The 20,637-nt window shown below is 49.4% G+C and overlaps 1 protein-coding gene across 4 annotated transcripts; it reads right to left on the bottom strand.

Moving 5' to 3' along the window:
- Positions 1-9,383: 9,383 nt before the first annotated feature.
- SPTSSB (serine palmitoyltransferase small subunit B) lies at positions 9,384-19,887 on the bottom strand. 4 transcript variants are annotated; one of them, XM_071566813.1, is made up of 3 exons: positions 19,519-19,684; positions 19,265-19,484; positions 9,384-10,886 (listed from the first exon to the last, which is right to left on the bottom strand). In XM_071566813.1, exon 3 carries the CDS (start codon positions 10,865-10,867, stop codon positions 10,625-10,627), a length of 243 nt encoding a protein of 80 aa, XP_071422914.1. In that variant the 5' UTR covers positions 10,868-10,886; positions 19,265-19,484; positions 19,519-19,684; the 3' UTR covers positions 9,384-10,624. The 4 variants fall into 4 exon arrangements, with proteins under 4 accessions (XP_071422914.1, XP_071422911.1, XP_071422913.1 ...); XM_071566810.1 differs by lacking the exons at positions 19,265-19,484; positions 19,519-19,684 and adding an exon at positions 19,782-19,887; XM_071566812.1 differs by having other exon boundaries at positions 19,265-19,684.
- Positions 19,888-20,637: the final 750 nt, after the last annotated feature.

Raw genomic sequence — 20,637 nt, 5'->3', positions numbered from 1 at the left:
GTCACAGCACAAATACCTGTGGTTTGGGTTCCTTTTAATGTGCTGTGGGACGTGTTTGATGCAGGGCAGGGAGAACTCTGGAATATCTGAGGGGGCAGAGGCAGGAAATGCTGCCCTGTGTCAGCAGAGGGGGAGAATTCCCAGGCTTGCTGAAGCAGCTGGAATGCTCAGGGAGCCACAGGCAGATCTGCTGGGTTTGAGCAGGCACAAGCACAGGCACAGGGGCATTTTGGTGCTGAAGGGCATCCTCTACCTCCTAAATTCCTGGAACTTGTTAAAAACCATTGCTCTGCCTGTCTTGGGGGCAGAAACAGGGGAATTTTTCTTAGTAGCTTCTATAAATCAATATTACCCAAACCATAACGTTGCTTGAATTGAGCAGCTCGAACAAGGAGACATCCCAAATTTGTGAAATTAGATTTATATTGGATATGAGGAAGAAATTCCTCTCTGTGAGGGTGGGCAGGCCCTGGCACAGGTTGGGCAGAGAAGCTGTGGCTGCCCCAGCCCTGGGAGTGTCCCAGGCCAGGTTGGACAGGGCTTGGAGCCCCCTGGGCTGGTGGGAGGTGTCCCTGCCCATGGCAGGGGTGGCACTGGAGGGGCTTTAAGGTCCCTTCCCACCCAAACCCTTCTGGGATTCTCTGATTTTATGAAATTGGATGTTCTGGGTATTTCAAGGGAAAATCCTGCTGTGACAACTTCCTGTCCTTCAGCAGCTCCCCACTTGTGTTTGTCAAACATCTCAGCTTATTTTTTCTTGCTAACCACGACCAGCCCTGGCAAAGATTTAATTTTAAGGAAAGGCATGGACAGCAGCCAGGAGGTGTTGCTTTAGTCCTGGTGTGTTTGCTGCCTGTACCAGGATGCACTAGACTTGAACCTCAGACTGACAAAATCATTGTTTTACAAAGGTAAATATTTGCTCATCAGAACACGACAGGAATCTTAGAGACTATTGTACAGTAGCTGTTTGCTTTGCACTTGCCTTTTGTTATCTTTCATGTCAGCTAAAACCATCTCATCCCATTAAAAAAATATCTCATCCCATTAAAAAAAAAAATCTCATCCCATTAACCAGCTCAAGGAAACCTGGAGAGAGGGTGGATTGTGCTGAGCTGTGGATGGATCTGCTGGGAGAGGGTCCACACCAGTGTCAAGTTTGGACATTGATATCAGTAAAATGAATGGATTTTTCAAGAATTTATATTTTCAGGTATTGGCACTTTGAGTTCTCTTATGAGAGAATATGAGGCTCCATATGAGCTTCACACCTGCCCATGGTAAGGGCTTGGCACAAAATGATCTTTAAGGTCCCTTCCAGCCCAAGCTGTTCAGGGATTCTGTGGGAATTGCAATTTACAGGTTAAAATATTTTGCACATTGTGTCTGTTAAAAACCTGTACATAAAAATTATGGATATTGTTGACATTTATTTCCTAGACTTGCTTCACTCTGGAGACAAAACCACAAAAAAAAGGGCAAAAAGGTGTTCAGTGAACTTCCACCAAAATTCAACTTGTATTTCTTGTCCTTTGGGGTGTGCTCTTCTTGTCCTGCCTCCATCTCTGCTTTTGAGGGTGGGAGCAGAGGACAGGAGTGTGGTGGGGTCAGGAGCTGTGTTTTAGTGTGGATGGAAGAGCCAGACATGGATGTTTTGGAGGGGAGAAGGAGGAGTGAAGAAAGGAGAACTTGGTGGAGTTCAGCTAAATGGATACAGTGCTCCAGCCTTGCCAGGGAGCCACGTGGAGCCAGCTGGAGAGGGTGGAAAGGGAAGGTGATGGAAACCTAAAGCACTGGGTGGGTTTCCTTGCACTGGGCTGGATCAGCCTGGGGTCTGCTCCATCCAAGCCTCCTCCAGAGCACAGCCAGGGAGAGGTCTGGGTGCCTCTGTGCTGTCCAGGCTTGATGGCTCCTTCAGCAAGCCATGGAATGTTCCAGCACTCACCCTGCCAGCCCTGTATCTCTGGAATAACCCTCTGAGGCAGGGCAGGACTGCAAGAGAGTCCAACTCAGAGGAACCTGGGGCAGAAAGAGCCTGAGAACTAAAACCTGTGTGATTGTAGGTGATTCGTGCCAGAGACCATGGACTGATAACTGAAGATTGCTTAAACAGTCAGGAGAGGAAGATGTGGGAGGAGGAGGAGGAGGAGCAGGAGGAGGAGGAGGAGGAGGAGGAGGAGGAGGAGGAGGAGGAGGAGGAGGAGGAGGAGGAGGAGAAGGAGGGTCCACCCAGGGCTTCTCCAGACCCCTTGAACATCCAGCATGAATCATCACAACCTAAGACACTCTGAGGTACCAGGCTGTATAAACATAATGGCACTTTGCTCTTTCTCCTTATATATTTATTATTTTCTTTTGCTTGCAACAGTCCCCTCTGATGGCATCTGCATTTTCTAATTCTTCATGGAGATAAATGCTCAGGAAGAGACAGAGCAATGGCAGTGGGTTGGATTTTTCTTTCCACCTCTCCCATCTTGTTGGCACATGCACGACATGGAGGGCTGACACATGGATGTTAAAAGGTGTCTGTGCAGGTCTTGCCCAGCCAGAACGTTGCAAAACCAGAGCTCACTCTGTGTGTGAGGGAGTGGAAACTTCCCAAGCTGATCCCAAGGCTGCAGTTCATTATTTATTTAGAAGGATCTGCATTTATATGAAAGAAGATCTTGGTGAGGCCGTTTTGCTATTGGAGATTTCTTGGGGAAAAGAAGCCACAGACCCAGGGCTGCTGCAAAATGCTTATTTCAGTTCCAAGGCCTGTGGTGGTGGATGGAGTGGATTTTAGAGGGTGTGGTAATTCATAAAGTCATAGAGTCATGGAATGGTTTGGGTTGGAAGGGACCTTAAGATTCCAACCCCACTGAGATGGGCAGGGACACCTCCCACCAGCCCAGGGTGCTCCAAGCCCTGTCCAACCTGGCCTTGGACACTCCCAGGGCTGGGGCAGCCACAGCTTCTCTGGGCACCTGTGCCAGGGCCTGCCCACCCTCACAGGGAAGGATTTTCTTCCCAATATCCAATTCTGAATAAAACGCTGGTACTGAACTGGGTGTGGGGCTTTGACATATTTTGGTGCCACCAAAATGCATCTGTGTTAAGGAAGAGCTTGGGGATACCAAAATACTCTGATTATTGGATAGCATGTGAGTCACCTGTGGCCAGGTGGGAAGGGCTGGAGCACAGGAAGCCCTTGGCATTTCTGATGTGTCTCCACACCACGTGTGAGGCAGCACAAACTGCTGGGGGCAGGTGCACACACCTCAGCAGTGGCTCATTCCTACCTGGTTTCATCAAGCTGTGCCTTCAGCTCTCATGTGAGGAGGAATATTGGAAAGGGAAGGCAAAGTGGAAGCCATCTGTGGTGTGGAGAAAGCTCCTTGGGCTGTGTTACTTCCCTGGAGTGAAGTCCCTGGGACATCCCATCCTCCCCCCAGGCAAGGCACCGGAGCGTCCAGAGCTGGAGCTGTTGACTCACTTTGCACCATCTTTTTTCCAGCTGTTGCCTCATAAATCACTCAATCTCTGTGCATTTGGCAGATAATTAGTGTCTGTGAGCTACCAGGCTTGTGTCTTGTGCAATTTCTGGCTGTTGGAACACCAGGAGCTGACAGAAGCTCAGTGCTCTGCCAGCCTGCTGGGTGAGGCTGGTGCTGCCCATGCTTTAATTATGTTGCTGCAATCCCATTCCAGCTCTCTCTCCATGTCAGGGTGCTTATTCCAAGCCTTGTTTTGTGTCCAAATCCTCAGGATGTGCATTTCACCTGCATTTTCTCCTCCTGTTCATTTTTTTTTAATACCAAAAGCTCATAAATATTCATGGTGTGTAAGTCATCCTTGAGCATGACCTTGAAATAATGAGGTATTTCTGATCTACTCCATGAGGATGGAACAGAGATAGGAGCTGCCATAAAAAAAAGGGAAGCAGCACCTTGGCTGACAATATATCTATTCCTGACACTGCCACAACTGACCTCCATTTCCTCCCTCTTTGCTCAGTCAGTGTAAGAAAAGCAGAATCTCATTGTTTTTCCTGTAGATTTGCCAGATTTTCCCTGTTCTTCATCATGTAGATATTTCCATTCTCCTCTTCATCCTGGTTCCTGATTTTTTTTTCTCTTGCCTGAGCACACCTCAGCAATAAGATCCATATTGTGATGCAAAGAGTACATGGGCATCTTTTTAATTTCACTTTCAAACCCAGATTAATATGTGTTGATAATCAAGGAGGGCTGTAACTTATATCAGGCCACATGAAGTGATTTCTACAGCCTGTTTCCAGCTTGGAGCTTATTCTAATAGAAAGAAGGCCTTGGTTATCCTGTAGTGAAACACCAGAATCAGCAGAGTTTATCAGCTCTTACCTGTCCTGATGTAGCAATTGGTGCAATAAGGGTGGAGCAGGCAGGGATGATGAGGAATGGGAATTCTGAGTTAATTCTTACCTGCACCTGTGAATCAGAGCCTCCCAGCCAGGGAGGTTCCATGCAAGTTGCCTGGAGGTCTTTTCATAATTTGGGCTCCTCAAATTCAAGCAAAAGATTGCTTAGTCTAAGGAATAAATGTATTAGAGGTGATCATGCCTTGAACCCCTTGGTTTCATTCAGGCTGAGTTTTGCCTCCTGTGTGTAGCAAAGAGTGAAGAGGAACCTGTTTTATTCTCCCTCTTCCCCATGGAGTCGTGGGACAAGCTCAGATCCAGCCTTTGGGGGAGCTCAGGAACATGACAGGCTTTGTCAGGTGACAAACACAGATAGCACCTGCATTTTCAGTTGCCTGAGACTTAAGGTAGATTAATTTACTGGAGCATTTCAGTAATTTCAACTCCCTTGATTCCTTTGACTGCACCAAGTTTGTTGGGTGGTTTGATGTGGCTGAAGGAGCTGAGGGTTTGTACTTCAGGAGTCCTCCTTTGCTACTGACTTCCCAGTTTTCCAGCTGGTGGCAGGACACCAGGAACTTGCTGATACAGCCACGGGTTGGTGTTTTAGGAGGAAATAATTCAAGTGATTTGGGTGGGGATCCACTGATGCCCTTTGAGAGGACAGCACTGCCATTGATGCAACGTTGGATGTTTTTGTGTGATTATGAGAAAATGACTTAAAGTTCAGTAATATTTCATCTGAAACTCAGCTTGTTCTGCCTTAGTTTGCAGTGCTCAGCTTGGCACGTGGGCACTTGGCAATGTCTGTGCCCAGGGGGTGCAGTAATTGAGCTGTGAGAACTGTCCCACTTCCCTCTCACACAGTGGGATTTGCAGTCCAGGTGGTTCTGCTCACTGGGACTGCACCTGCTCTGCCTCTTACTATGGCTCCAATAGCTGGGGTTGTTTTCCCTAATTTCCAAGTAATTAGGGAATTAAACTCTAGAAATGGAGCATTGCCTTGGGCAGAGGTGAAGGGAGATGGAGACAATGTGGGCATTCACAAGGAGACCAGGACAACATCTGCCCTTTGCAGCAGAAACTTCCCACCATGGAGATCACAGAATCCTGGAATGGTTTGGGTTGAAGTGACACTGAAGATCATCCATTTCCACCCCCTGCCATGAGCAGGGACTCCTTCTCTAGACCAGGTTCCTCCAACCTGGCCTTGGACACTCCCAGGGATGGGGCAGCCACAGCTCCTGTGGGCACCTGTGCCAGGGCCTGTGCAGGAATTCCTTCCCAATATCCCATCCAACCCTGCCCTGGGGCAGTTTGAAGCCACCCCCTTTGTCCTGTCACTTCGTATCTTTGCAAATGTTTCTCTCCACCTTCCTGGTGGGTTCACTTCCCTTTCCACACCAGTTTTATTTGTAGGGAATTTCTGAGAGGGCTCTCTGTGCTGCCACATTTCTCCTGCATTGCAGTTTTTGGGTGTTGTTGGCTGATGATCTAAACTTGTTGGTTTGGAAGATTTAGAAATCTTTCTAAAAAGTACATTAATAGCATTTTTCACTTGATAAAAACTTTAGGCCCTTTTTACTTTTAACTATAATGGCACGAACCATTTTAAGTGAAAAAAACCACAACTTTCTTTTTTTTCCCACTAAATTCACATCCAAAACAAAAATCCTGAATTATGGTGAAAAAACCCAAACTTATTTTTTTTTCCCCACTAAATTCACATCCAAAACAAAATTCCTAAATTATGGAGAAAAAACCCCACAACTTTCTTTCTTTTCCCACTAAATTCACATCCAAAAGAGGAATCCTAAATTATGGTGAAAAAACCCACAACTTTCTTTTTTTCCCACTAAATTCACATCCAAAAAATAATCCCAAATTATGGAGGAAAAAACCCACAACTTTCTTTTTTTTCCCACTAAATTCACATCCAAAACAAAAATCCTGAATTATGGAGAAAAACCCCCACAATTTCTTTTTTTTTCCCACTAAATTCACATCCAAAAGAGGAATCCTAAATTATGGAGAAAAAACCCACAACTTCTTTTTTTTTTCCACTAAATTCACATCCAAAAGAGGAATCCTAAATTATGGTGAAAAAACCCCACAACTTTCTTTTTCTTTTCCCACTAAATTCACATCCAAAACAAAATTCCTAAATTATGGAGAAAAAACCCCACAACTTTCTTTTTTTTTCCCACTAAATTCACATCCAAAACAAAAATCCTGAATTATGGAGAAAAAACCCCACAACTTCTTTTTTTTTCCCACTAAATTCACATCCAAAACAAAATTCCTGAATTATGGAGAAAAACCCCCACAATTTCTTTTTTTTTTCCCACTAAATTCACATCCAAAAGAGGAATCCTAAATTATGGTGAAAAAACCCCACAACTTTCTTTTTCTTTTCCCACTAAATTCACATCCAAAACAAAAATCCTGAATTATGGAGAAAAAACCCACAACTTCTTTTTTTTTCCCCACTAAATTCACATCCAAAAGAGGAATCCTAAATTATGGTGAAAAAACCCACAACTTTCTTTTTTCTCACTAAATTCACATCCAAAACAAGAACCCTAAATTATGGTTGACTCACAGCAATTATAAAACTTAAAAAAAAATACTGGAGCTTCCTGAAGATTTCAAAACTTCATAAACATGGGGAATTTTCTGGACTTCATGGAAACTGGACATTGAGGTGGTGGTTTGGCACCAGCACTAAGGAGAACGCCCTTGGGGAGCTGTTTGGAACAGCCTCAGTAAAGGCTGCCCTGAGTGGCTTCAGGAAGAACATTCTGGAGGTTCATGGTCTGGCCATGTCCATGTGGAGTCACCTCTGGTAATGGATTTGGGAGGTGATCCATGAAATTGGCTGGGAAACCTTTATGGCAGGAAAATGGGAGCTTTGCTGCAATGAAATGAAGCAAATGAGTTTTAAAGCTGAGAGGTTTGGTGCTGACCAGCTGAGCCCCCACGTTGGGCATCACTTGAATTAATGGTGCATTTGTACTTTCTGGGTCAGTGCAGCTGGACCTGGGTCATCTCCCTTCCTGCTTTTCCCCTCTTGGATTATTGGTTCTATCCTTACACAGTCCTTTCATCTGGCCTTTTTTTGGTGGAAAAACTGCACTGCCAAGGGGCCTGCCATCATCCTCCTCACAACAGAGCTGCTGCCCATCTGCTGGACACACTGGTGTTACTGGGAGCTCCAAAGGAGCCTCCTTCCTCCTCAAACCCCTCTCCATCCTGTAGGAATGGTTTCATGCCCAGGGAAAAGGATTCCAGCACTGGAGCAGAGTTTCCCAAGCCGTGGTGTGGTCTCAGGCTGTCAAAAGTGTCATCTCACCTCCTCTCTCTTTTAGCTGTTTCTGTTCACTGCTGAGTGCCAAAAATGCCTTCAAGTCTCCTGCTGGAACCCACTGGCTTTGAATATTAGGTAGGTAGAGTTATTCCAGCAGTGAGGAGAAGTGAAAGGAGTTGGGAAAATCTTTAACAGAGGTTGTTTTCAGCTATTTCTTTCCTTCCCAGTGAATATCTCTTGCCTCAAACCTTTAGAATTTGGTAAAGCTGAAGAACTCCCTCAAAAAGAAAAGTTTTCAGTTGAGTAAGGCTGGAGGAGCCTTCCCAAAAAGCTGCTGTTTCCCTCGTGTTCCTGCCCCTCCCACAAAGCCAGACAAAGAGAACAGGCACAGGAAGGAATCATAGAATCATAGATTAGAATCATAGAATGGATTGGGTTGGAAAAGACCTCCAAGATCATCAAGTCCAACCCTTGGTCCAACTCCAGTCCCTTTACCAGATCATGGCACTCAGTGCCACGGCCAAGCTCAGCTGAAAAACCTCCAGGGATGGGGAATCCACCCCCTCTCTGGGCAGCCCATTCCAATGCCTGAGCACTCTCTCTGCAAAGAATTATTTTCTGCTCTCCAACTTCAATTTCCCCTGGCAGAGCTTGAGCCCATCGTGCCCCCTTGTCCTATTGCTGAGTGCCTGGGAGAAGAGACCAACCCCCACCTGGCCAGAACTTCCCTTCAGGCAGTTCCAGACAGTGCTGAGGTCACCTCTGAGCCTCCTCTTCTCCAGGCTGAACACCCCCAGCTCCCTCAGCCTCTCCCCACAGCACTTGTGCTCCAGTCCCTTCTCCAGAAGAAAAGGGCTTTCATGAATCCCACCACAGGAGGGCAAAGGCAATCCCTGCTCCTGAAGAAAGGCATTCCCTTGTTCTGCTTGCTGGAAGTGAAATGTTTCAATGGAATATTCCAATGGAATGGCAACATCCTGGAGACAGGAGAGCCAGCCCTTGCACACCTTAATAAATGTTTCTCCTTGTCCTCCAAAAAGCAGGTGAGTTGTGTTGGATTTCATGGGAAAGAAGTCCCCTGTTTGAGAAATTAGAACAGAAAATCTTACTGCACTGATGAGGAGGTGCCCCAGCATTTCAGTCATCATCTGGTCTGGTTAACAAGCAGAATTAAGGATAGAATTTGGGAAAGATTTCTGGTTCAAGCCCCGATTTGCAGGGTAAATATTCTCACTTTTTCACCTCCAGCATTTGGATTGTAACTGTTGGTCTAATTTAGTGTATTTTCAGTCTATTTTTACAGGCTGTTTTCATAGCAAATGTCACAGGTATTGCCATTTTCCCTCTCCCCCAGTGCTCTGGTTATCCCTGGCAGTGCAATTACAGCTTGGCATCATTTGAACCCAAACCAACCCCTTGTGCCACCAGCACACACAGGTATTTAGTGCCTTAAATTGAAGCACATCAGTGGCTTTTTTTTTCCCTTCCCCACCCCCAGAGACAGGAAATCTTGGGCTGGAGCACCAGTGAGGGTGAACATGGCAGTTCAAACTTAATCCGCTTCAGGAGCTCTCCAACCTCACCCCAAAATATTTACTACAAACTGGTTTGTCTGCCACAGTGTCAGCCCAGCCCACACACATCCAGAATATTTATGAATGAACAGAAAACACAGAGGAGCTGAGTCAGGCACCCAAATGTCGTTTCAGAAGAATAAAATTTAATTTTTATCTGAAAAAACTGCATACACATGTTCAGATCTGTTCAACCTTCACCACATGTCTTCGTTTCCAAACAGACTTGTGCTTTGAAGCGTGCAGGGGCCCACTGCAGCTGGATGGAGAAGTTAGGAGGGTTTTTTTACATCCTATAACTGTGCAAACTTCATTTGAAAGCTATTTACATTTTGCCCCTGTCACTTCTAAGAACAGCAGCATCAGCTGCTCGAGACATGCACTGCGTGGCTGTAATTTATGGTTTGGCATTCACCTTTGATTGAGGTGCAGTGTGAAAACCAAACAACCTTTCATTGTGCCAGGAACTCCCCACAGGCAAGGGTAATAAATCTAATTTCTTCTGTACAAAGGGGATCTCTTTAAGCACTCAGACTTCCCTGCGGGTATTAAAATGTTACTTCCACTCTGATTTCTCGATCATCTTCCCCTGGTGCTTTGGTGAGTGGGAGCAGAAAGGAAGCAGAAAGGTGCTTTTCACCTGCTTTGGGGAGTGGGAGCAGAAAGGAAAGATCTTGGGTATTACCAAAGAAGGCAGAGCATTGAAACAGAGCTGGGTTTGCTTCTTTCTGCCATCTTCACTAACCTGCTGGATTACATACTGTACTTAAAAAAAAATATTTTAGACCATCTGAACACAGATGCAACAACTTAGATGCAAAGAAGTCGGTTCATCCTCCTATTCCTTTCTCTTCTAATTTCCTCTCCCATCCATTAAAACCCAGAAGTCCATAACCAGCCAGGGATCAGCACTGCAATCCTGCTGGATATTCTCATTTCTTTGTGTTCTCTGGTCAGAGCAGCCACAGGGGGCTTTGCCCCCGGGCTGTGCAGGCAGAACTGTGGGTGTGTGTTGCCCTCTCGGCCATCAGTCTCTGCTGGGCTGCACATGCCACAGTGGTTAAATCGCTGCTGGAAGTGGGAGCTGCTTGAAATGAGGTAAAAGTGGCATTCCAGGGGGTGTGTTTCCTGTGCTGCTTTAAGAGGGGCAGCACCTCAGTGCCCTCCTCTGCTCCCCAGCTCTGGAGATGAAGCAAAGCCGTGTGCGGCACGAGAAAACCGTGTCCCAAGTGCCAAGGTGCTTGGGATAAACCCCCACCATTCCCCAAGCTGTGCCAAGGTGCTTGGAATAACCCCCACACCATTCCCCAGGCTGCAGGAGCCGCTGGGCACAGCTGGGCACCACTGGGCATGGCTGGGGCAGGCTCAGTTGCCCACAGGCGCGGCGCCGTCGGGCTGTGCCCCGAAGATCTGCGAGAAGAACTGCAGCGCCAGGCGCACGTGGATGGGCACGAAGACGTAGGCCGTGTACACCACCATGGCCACCACGGTGACGGTGATGGTGTGGAACATGGACTGCTCCCAGGGCTCCAGCACGTAGCTGCAGGTCACCAGCAGGTACTGGTAGTACAGCCAGTGGAGATAGTCCCTCACGCGCTTCACGTCCATCTCGGCGTTCTGAGGGGACCTGCAACGACAGGGAGCTCTGGGTTGGGGCTGCAGAGTGACCACTGCCACCAGCTGTGGGGTGGGGACCATCAGGTCGAGTCTGACAGCACATGTGATCATTACAGAAGGTAAATGTCAAACAAGACAGTGCCATCAGCAGCCTCTGGGGCACAGCACAACAGTGGTGAGCTCCGCACTTGGTGAAGCTCTGTCAGTTCTTGAAGTGTCCAAGGCCAGGCTGGATGGAACTTGGAGCTACCTGGGCTACTGGAAGGTGGCCCTGCCTAGATTTTTATGCAGAAAACTTTCTGTACTTGCCCCATCACCCACCCAGCCCTTCCTTCCCACCAGCCCTCTGTGTCTTCCAACCATCAGTACCTTCCCCAATATATCCTTTATTCCTCTAACTCTCCCAAAGCAGTTCCTTTCCTCCACTTCCATCCTCCCATATCTCCCAGAGCACATCCCCTGGACCAAGAAACTGCCCACAGTGATCCTGGAGGACAGATCACTGCCATTGTAGGTTTAGCAGTGACTGGCTTTGCTGGGAGCAGCTTTCCTTGCAAGGGTTCAGGCTGGGCAGAAAGGCCACCCCTGGTTCCTGTCCTGGCATGAAAGGGAGATTATTCCTTTCAGATAATTTATTTTATGGCAGAACTCAAGAGAGGCATTAAAGCCTTGTAAATACTGCAAAGCCTTCAATAAAAATGGCCCAGCTGGCAAACTGTGACCCCCTGGGAGGCCAAAGTGTCTCCATTTAGCCCTTCTGCAGAAAGAGCAGCATTTTTCAATGAAGAGGTTAAGCCCTTTCCTCTGTGGTTGGAAGGGGAGTGATAAGGGCCCTCTGATACTCTCTGGGATGAAGGTGTTTACACTGGGGTTATAGCTGGGCTAGTTAAACTCATACCTTCCTTGGGTAAACTTTACCTGCTGATCCTGCCTTGGAGGCTCTGGGTTCCCAGAGCTGCTCACCCACTGGGGTGTCCCATGGCAGAGCTGGGGTGAGGGACAGCAAAGGCAGGACAAACATCCCCCAGGCTGCTGGGAGTGATGCCCAGCCAGGCTGCAGCCTCAGCACCAGCACTCACTGCTGTCTCCCAGGGAGAGATGAATAAAGGATGAAATAATTAAGATGATGAGCAGCCCTTTTGAGTTAACTAAAGACCTTGTCACCCTTTCTCCAGCTCGGGGGTTGTGTTTCCACTCAGCTCCACCACAAAGAGCAGCCTGTGCTGCTCTGGTTGTGCCAGGTCAGGGTGCAGGGGCACAGCTCCATCCCCAGGCACTCAGACACCCTGGAGTACCAGGGAGAACAAAGCTGAGAGGCTTTGTGGTCTCCCAATGAACCATAAAGGCTGAGATAAGTAAAAGCCAAACAGTAAATTACAGTGTCCTCCCCACTAACACACTCTCACTGCATTTATCCACCCAGAGACCTCCTCTGTTAGCAGCAGAAATGCAGCAACACCCAGAGTGGTGCAGGATAATGCCATTCCAGTGCATAATTTATAAAGGAAAAAGAGCCATCCTAAACCAGCTGCTCAGGGAATCAGAGACAGTGCCCTGTGCCACACAGCCCTCTGTGCAGGAGCCCTAATTTCATTCATTTGGGCTCAGTGTGGAGCAAAAGGAACAGCCCAAAGCTCCACAGCCCCAGAGGTCTCAGGCAGCTTCACACCCAAATCACTTGTAGCAATAATCAAAGGGACTGGCAGATCACTACACAAACTTTTTGAGGCTAAAAAAGTCTGTGTTTCAAACAGTACTCACCCTAGAGAGGCTTCCACCTGCCTTTTGAAGCATTGCTGTGTTTTATTATATTGCTGTTGTCACTCTGAGCTGAAAGGGTCCTGAGTTATTCACTCCTCAGTTCCCAACATTCCAGAGCAGGAGATAATTTGCTCTTTTTAACTTAACACTCCTATGTCTATAAATCTGAATTTAAACCTTCAGTTGTGTTGTGGAAATGCCTTTCCAGAGGCCATGGGACTGTTACTGCCAGCTATGAGTGACACGAAGAGAATTCAGCTGCTCAAGCCATTAAGCAACATTCAGATTATTTTCAGCAATTCCACCTCCAAGCAAAAAGAAAAAAAAACCACAAACCCAAGAAGAGAAACCTGTAAAGCAGCTTTTCTTGTTCTAAGTGCCTGCCTGATTTTCTTGCTTGTTGACACATGTCTCTGATCAGGGCAGCTGGAAAGATAAATCAGCATCCAAATACCCCAAGTTTCATTTCAGAGCATGTCTAATCTCAAAAATTGCTTTATTAATGACCTGGTCTTAGGGCTAGTTGGGAGCTGGAACCCGAAGATGCCAGTGTGGGTACTTTAATATGGAAATTATGCTTTGAGCAAAGGGGATTTGAGGGAATTCTGTTCATATTTTGATTCTACAGCTCTGACCCGTGGCTGGACAGAACCTGCTGGGAAATTCCTGTGGGAAGGAACATTCCTGCAGGGGAACTGGGATAGACTGGTTTCCAAAGAATGCTTGAAAAACACCTGCCCACCCTCAGCAAGGAGGGGTTGGTTCACTTACACACACAGAGAAAAAGGGTTTCCAACTTATATTTAGGTCTATCTGGAGTGGGAAAAACAACTCCCAGAAGTGGAGGTGGCCCCATTCCACAGGGATGATGCTTTGAATAGAAAGTAGGGACAAGGCAAGAAGAAAAACAAGCAAACAGCCAATCCATCCCCAAATGCAAATATTTAATTAGCTGACAATTGGCCATTTGCTGAATAATTGCACAGAAGCAGGAGTGTGGGGGGGTTTGCAGCATCCTCAGGGATTGCTCCATGCTGAAGCTTAAATAAAACCCTGAGCCCCGGAGGAGATTCCCAGTCCAGCCACCCCCTGAGCACCCACGGGTGGGCAGGTGCAACAAGGCAAAATGCAGTAATTATTTTAAATCATCTGATATATAAATCATTTCAGCTATTAGAAAAGGAATGGGTAGGCACCCCCTTGGGTATTGAAACATAAATCCTTTCTGCAGGTTATTTATCTGTAATTTTATTGTGTTTAGTGGGTTTGTTCTGCTGTAACTCACAACTCCATGAGTTATCCAAGGCACCCTCTTGGTGCCAACGTGACTGGGATGTGCCCACTGATTTTATGCAGACAGGCACCTCCAAGTGCAACAGAACCATAAGGGATTCCCATCCCCAGCCCATCCTGCAGTGCCTTTAATGTTTTATTCAGTGAGCACCAAGCAGAGAGCACAAGGAATGAAATGCAGGTCCTGTGGACCAGCAGTGGGGAAGAAATTTGGATGAGGAGACAATTAGGGCAGGGAATCCCAGGGACACCCTCAGCCTGTTCCTCTATTGCTCTCCTGTGGCTCCAGGAAAGCTGCCCGTGCCCTCCTGGCAGGCAGAAACCCTCAGGGCACTGCAGCCCTTCCCCAGGGACCTCTAAATGCCCCCTGGAGCTTGTCTGCACAGGGAGGGAATGCCAGGCAGGGAATGTGAGTGAGAACAGCAGCAACAACCCCAGCACAGCTCTCACTGAGGATGCACCACTGGGCACAGATCTCAGTAAATGAGAACAGCAACAACCCCAGCACAGCTCCCACTGAGGGTGCACCACTGGGCACAAAGACCTCAGTAAATGAGAACAGCAACAACCCCAGCACAGCTCTCACTGAGGATGCACCACTGGGCACAGATCTCAGTAAATGAGAACAGCAACAACCCCAGCACAGCTCTCACTGAGGGTGCACCACTGGGCACAGATCTCAGTAAATGAGAACAGCAGCAACAACCCCAGCACAGCTCCCACTGAGGGTGCACCACTGGGCACAAAGGTCTCAGTAAATGAGAACAGCAACAACCCCAGCACAGCTCCCACTGAGGATGCACCACTGGGCACAGATCTCAGTAAATGAGAACAACAACAACACCAGCACAGCTCCCACTGGACACACAGATCTCAATAAATGAGAACAGAACAACAACCCCAGCACAGCTCCCACTGAGGATGCACCACTGAGCACACAGATCTCAGTAAATGAGAACTGCAACCAACCCAGCACAGCTCCCACTGAGGATGCACCACTGGGCACAAAGATCTCAGTAAATGTGAGTGAGAACAACAGCAACAACAACCCCAGCATAGCTCCCACTGAGGGTGCACCACTGGACACAAAGATCTCAGTAAATGAGAACAGCAGGAACAACCCCAGCTCAGCTCCCACTGGACACACAGATCTCAATAAATGAGAAGAGCAACAACAACCCCAGCACAGCTCCCACTGAGGATGCACCACTGGGCACAGATCTCAATAAATGTGAATAAGAACAGCAGCAACAACAACCCCAGCACAGCTCCCACTGAGGGTCCACCACTGGGCACAGATCTCAATAAATGTAAATAAGAACAGCAGCAACAACAACCCCAGCACAGCTCCCACTGAGGATGCACCACTGGACACAGATCTCAGTAAATGAGAACAGCAACCAACCCAGCACAGCTCCCACTGAGGGTGCACCACTGAGCACACAGATCTCAGTAAATGAGAACTGCAACCAACCCAGCACAGCTCCCACTGAGGATGCACCACTGGGCACACAGATCTCAATAAATGAGAACAGAACAACAACCCCAGCACAGCTCCCACTGAGGAGGCATCACTGGACACACAGATCTCAATATATGAGAACAGCAGCAACCCCAGCACAGCTCCCACTGAGGATGCACCACTGGACACACAGATCTCAATAAATGAGAACAGAACAACAACCCCAGCACAGCTCCCACTGAGGAGGCACCACTGGACACAAAGATCTCAGTAAATGAGAACAGCAACAACCCCAGCACAGCTTCCACTGGACACACAGATCTCAATAAATGAGAACAGCAGCAGCAACCCCAGCACAGCTCCCACTGAGGATGCACCACTGGGCACACAGATCTCAATAAATGTGAATAAGAACAGAAACAACAACCCCAGCACAGCTCCCACTGAGGAGGCACCACCTGACACACAGATCTCAATAAATAACCCCCACCTGTAACTGTGGAGTGCAGAGCAGCAGTGAGGCAGTCAGTCTCTGGAGTCCCTGCCTCAGCTTTCATCCTCCTGAGTCAGCACCTCAGCACACTGGGGCACACACTGCTGGTGGTGCCAAGCTCCTGTGCTCCAGGAAATGTAGAAGTTCTTACACATGTCCTGTGCAACACCAGGACAGAGCTCTGAGCTGGGGAAATTTTATTGCTCTACATGACTCAGACATTCTGTATGTGAGTGAACATGGTTTGACTGTGCCTGTGGGGCTTTCTGGGCACAAAGTTCTTCCAGGAGTGGAAAACGACTTCAAGAGAGGAAAGGGTAAGGCAGAAGAGCATTTTATAGAATCACAGAATCATAGAATGGATTGGGTTGGAAAAGACCTCCAAGATCATCGAGTCCAACCCTTGGTCCAACTCCAGTCCCTTTACCAGATCATGGCACTCAGTGCCACGGCCAAGCTCAGCTGAAAAACCTCCAGGGATGGGGAATCCACCCCCTCTCTGGGCAGCCCATTCCAATCCCTGAGCACTCTCTCTGCAAAGAATTTTTTTCTGCTCTCCAACTTCAATTTCCCCTGGCAGAGCTTGAGCCCATCGTGCCCCCTTGTCCTATTGCTGAGTGCCTGGGAGAAGAGACCAACCCCCACCTGGCCAGAACTTCCCTTCAGGAAGTTCCAGACAGTGCTGAGGTCACCTCTGAGCCTCCTCTTCTCCATTCTGAGCCCTGTTTCTGCTTTCCCTTGCTCAGGAGGATGATCTCCAGCATCTTCCTCATCTTCAAACACTAACCCTCCTTCCTGCTGCCCTCAGTGGGAGCACAGAGGTGCTGTCTGGGTTCTTCCAAGTGTTACATAATGCACACAAGACCCAGGAGCTTTTGCTGTTCAGGAAGACTTCCTTTTATCTCTGCTGACTCTGGACAAGGCAGCAAAACACTCCCAGGCTGGCAATGCCACACCTGCACAAAGTCTGGCCCAGCTTCCTGGTGCCCAGCTCTGAACCCAAACCTCATCCCCACGTGCTGCCACATCCCTGCTCCTCCAGCAGCTCTTCTGGGCTCCCAAGCAGTGCTTTGGGCTGTGCTTTGGCTGCATCTCTGCCTGGAGCACAGGGATTCCTGGCAGCTGCATGGAAGGACCCCCAGGGGGTTCCTGCCTGTGCTCCCTCAGGTGAGTTCAGTGTCTCATGGCCTGCAGTGATGTGGGAGGGCATTTTAAATGTGATGCACCAACTGCTGACCCTCGGGAGAGCAGAGGAGCATCTGCAGCACCCACAGGGACCTCCTTTGGAGGGAGGCTCCCAGCCACTCAGGCAGCACAGCAGGTGAAAGCAGTGGAATTTCAGGCTGATTTCCTGCCTTCCCCACAACCTCTAGGCTGCTCCCAGCAAAGCCACATCTCCAAATAAATCAACTCCCCCTAACTCTGCAGGCTGGCTGATTTATCAGGGCACTCTCCTGTGTCTGCTCAGGCAGAGGAAGGAAGAGATGCAGCTTCTCTGTAACAACAACATTCTTGGAGCAGTTCTGTCCCATTTTCTTCCAAGGCCAAATTAATTTTTCAACAATTTTTGTGCTCTTCCCTCCTCTGAAGTTTCCTCAGTCATTTCCTTACATAACTATCTGCTCCTTACAGTTGATGTACAAAATTCCTTCCTTTTCAGCTGCCTGAGCTGGAACATGTTTTGGGCTCTAAGTCCTCCTCCTGTGGCAGGACTGGCACCTTGGCTGTGGGCAGCCCTGCCAGGGCAGACAGGTAAACTGGCAAGCTGAAATCCCAGGAAAAGCTTTCCCTGTGTTTTCAGGGACAGTTTAGGACATTGATGGTTTTGAACTCAACTGATTCCCAAAAAACCCCTCCAATTTTGGACTGGAGATCAGCACCAGGTTTGAATTGTCAATACTCAAAAATGGAAAGTTCTCAAAGAACTTTTCCAGGAGTACCTTACAGGGGGTTTGGCTTTGCTTTTGGTGACAAACCTTGTGAGGTTTGGGACATCATTTGCATCCTTCAAGAGGACTTCAAAGACCTTAAAGTTCAGAAGGTTGTGTAGACCCATCACTCTGTTAAAACAGCTGAGATGTCTGAGGTCTAAAAAAAGATTTACTTTCAATTGTAGTTCTTATTTTAATCAGACTTTGCTTTGCTCTGAGTCATTTCTGAAGCTGCTGAAAATAAAGCTGCTCTTGGGTTATATGCAACCTGAGAAGGTGAGTATTGTCAGAGTTATGACAGGTGGAGAACAGGGACAAAAACTCTTGTGCAAGTGCATCTCCTGTGAGATCTAATGGAAGGAAGCAGAGTTGCACCACAGCAAGGGAAAAATGAAGCGAGAAAAGAAAAAAAATGAAGGGAGATCCTCGCAACAGATAAGAAATAAAAAGGGAGACTGACATTTTTCACAGAACTGAGTTAACCCCACGTGTGCAGCAAGGAACAGGTTCCCTCCCAGGCCACTCTGTGCTCTGAGCAAACAACTTGAACCACAGGAAGCTGCTGATACAGAGTATCCCAAAAATGAGGGGAGAGAAAGCAAAGCCACCCTGAATTTTTGGAGGGGAGACACCAGGAATCCTCCAGTCAGACAGCAGGGCAAGACAAGACTCTTTGAAGTTGCAACACCCCTGAAAAGCAGTGGGTGGGTTCCCCTCTGCATGGACACAGCCAAGCAGAGTGTCCCACCAAACCTGCACCATCTGGAAATCACTCCAAGCACTCGTGGAGTTGCTCTCCAGACAGAGTTATCTGTACCTTACTTGTGATATTCCTGAGTAAAAGATAACCAGGCATCCCAGTTCCTAAAACACCAAAATCCACAGCCCATGAAGTACCTTGTGCTGACTAAGCAGAGCATTTATTGCAGGGATTATCCTCCCCACCATCCCAGCTCTGCTTATACAACAGGGAGGTAGGTCTGGCACCTGCTTCCCACTGCAGGATTACTGGGAGCCCCCAGCAGGTCTAAGGAAACCAAAGAGCAAACATCTGCCAGCAGTATTTCCAGCACACTGGTGTGAGCAGCACATCCCCTTCCCTCCTCCATCACCCCTCTCAGCCTTCAGATTTCTGGGTTTAGTGAACCCCTGCTAAGGCAAACCATTCTCCCAGCAGCAACACCTTCTGCCCATCCCTGACTGCAGCAACAGGTCCCAGAGCCATGGAATGCTTTGGCTTGGAAGGGACCTTGAAGCTCATCCCGTTCCAACCCCCAGCCACGAGCAGGGAGCATTTTAAGCCCACAGGGACCCTGCTGAAGGCTGCAGGTCTGCCTGAAACGCCACCACTACCCTGAAGGAAGCAGAACAGAGCAAACCCCGGAGGCTGCCCCGCTGTCCCCGCCGCTCCCGGACCTTCCCCCTGCGCCCCTTCCCGAGCTCCTTACCGAGCCCGCCGGGCCAAGGTCACCGGTCCCGGCTGCGGGGATGCTCCGGGTACCGCCTCCGCCGCGGTGCCCTTGGGCGAGCCCGGCTGGGCGGGGGCTGCCCGCGGACACCGGGCCGTGCGGGCACCTGGTGCGGGATCACCGGGGCTGCGGGAACACCGGGGATGGAGGAGCACCGAGGATGCGGGAACACCGGGGATGAAGTCACTCCGGGATGCGGGCGCACCGGGGATGCGGGAACACTGGGGAAGGAGGCGCTCCGGGATGCGGGAAGACCGGGGATGGAGGCGCTCCGGGATGCGGGAACACCGAGGATGCGGGAACACCGAGGCTGGAGGCGCTCCGGGATGCGGGCGCTCCGGGGCTCCGCACCGCCCTCTCCTCCTCTCCTCGCACCGCGGCTCCCCAGTCCGGCGCTGCTTAAATACCCCCGTTTCTCCCTCCCTCCCTCCTTGCCTTTTATCCCTCCCTCCCTCCTTACCTCCATCCCTCCCTCCATCCCTCCGTCCCTCCCTACCTGCCGCCCCGCTCGGCTCCTCTCGCCGCGGCCCCGGGGCCGGTGCGCGCCCCGCCCGCTGCCGCAGCCGCTGCGCTGGGGCTTGCGGCGTTCGGGGGTGGGAGGAGCGGAGCCGGGCTCGGGGAAAGCCGTGGGCAGGAGCTGGCTGGCACCTCGGGCGTGCCAGCTGCCTCTCCGGAGCGCCGGGTCTCCTTTCCTGGATGCGGCGGCGTTCCCGAGCGCCGCCGGAATGCGGGATGCGGGATGCGGAGCGCAGGGAGCGCGCAGGGAGCGCGCACGGGCTGCGCCAAAGCTGCCCCACACAGCCCCGCAGCGGGCACCGCATGGCACCCCTGTGCTGGCACACAGACCTTTGTGAGGAGTTTGTGGCACAGCACGGGCACCAAAGGCTGCCCGGGGGCCGGTGGGTGCCCGGGGGCATCCCAGCTCCGAGAGGTGCCGGGCACGGCTGGGAGAAACCTGGCAAGGAGAGAGGGAATTGCGGGTGGCATCACCATCGACTGGGTGTTTCCAGAAAAGAGAGAGATGGGTGGGCAAGGGCTTACAAAGGCTTTGTGTGAAATGCTGTGAAATACGGAGTGATGCTGCTGAGTGAGGCTTAGTTTGCTGGAGTTTATTCCCTCCCAGAGAGAAAAAAGCAGGATTTACTGTCCTGTTCACTCCCAAACAGCGACTTAAGAACTTAACTTTGCAGTATAGACAAGAAATAAAAGTAACAGAAACATTTGGTTCAGTTTTGCCCTGGGGTTGGACTCGATGATCCCTGTGGGGCCCTTCTGGCTCAGCATATTCTGAGAGAATTCCAGGTACAATGTCATTCCCTGAACAGAGTCACCCCAGTGGGACCTGGGGTCAC

The sequence above is a fragment of the Pithys albifrons genome, chromosome 11 (genome assembly GCF_047495875.1).
Source record: "Pithys albifrons albifrons isolate INPA30051 chromosome 11, PitAlb_v1, whole genome shotgun sequence".
In the NCBI taxonomy this organism is placed as follows: Eukaryota; Metazoa; Chordata; class Aves; order Passeriformes; family Thamnophilidae; genus Pithys; species Pithys albifrons.
Note: the sequence above shows the minus strand (reverse complement) of the source record. Positions and strands in the feature narration are given on the sequence as shown.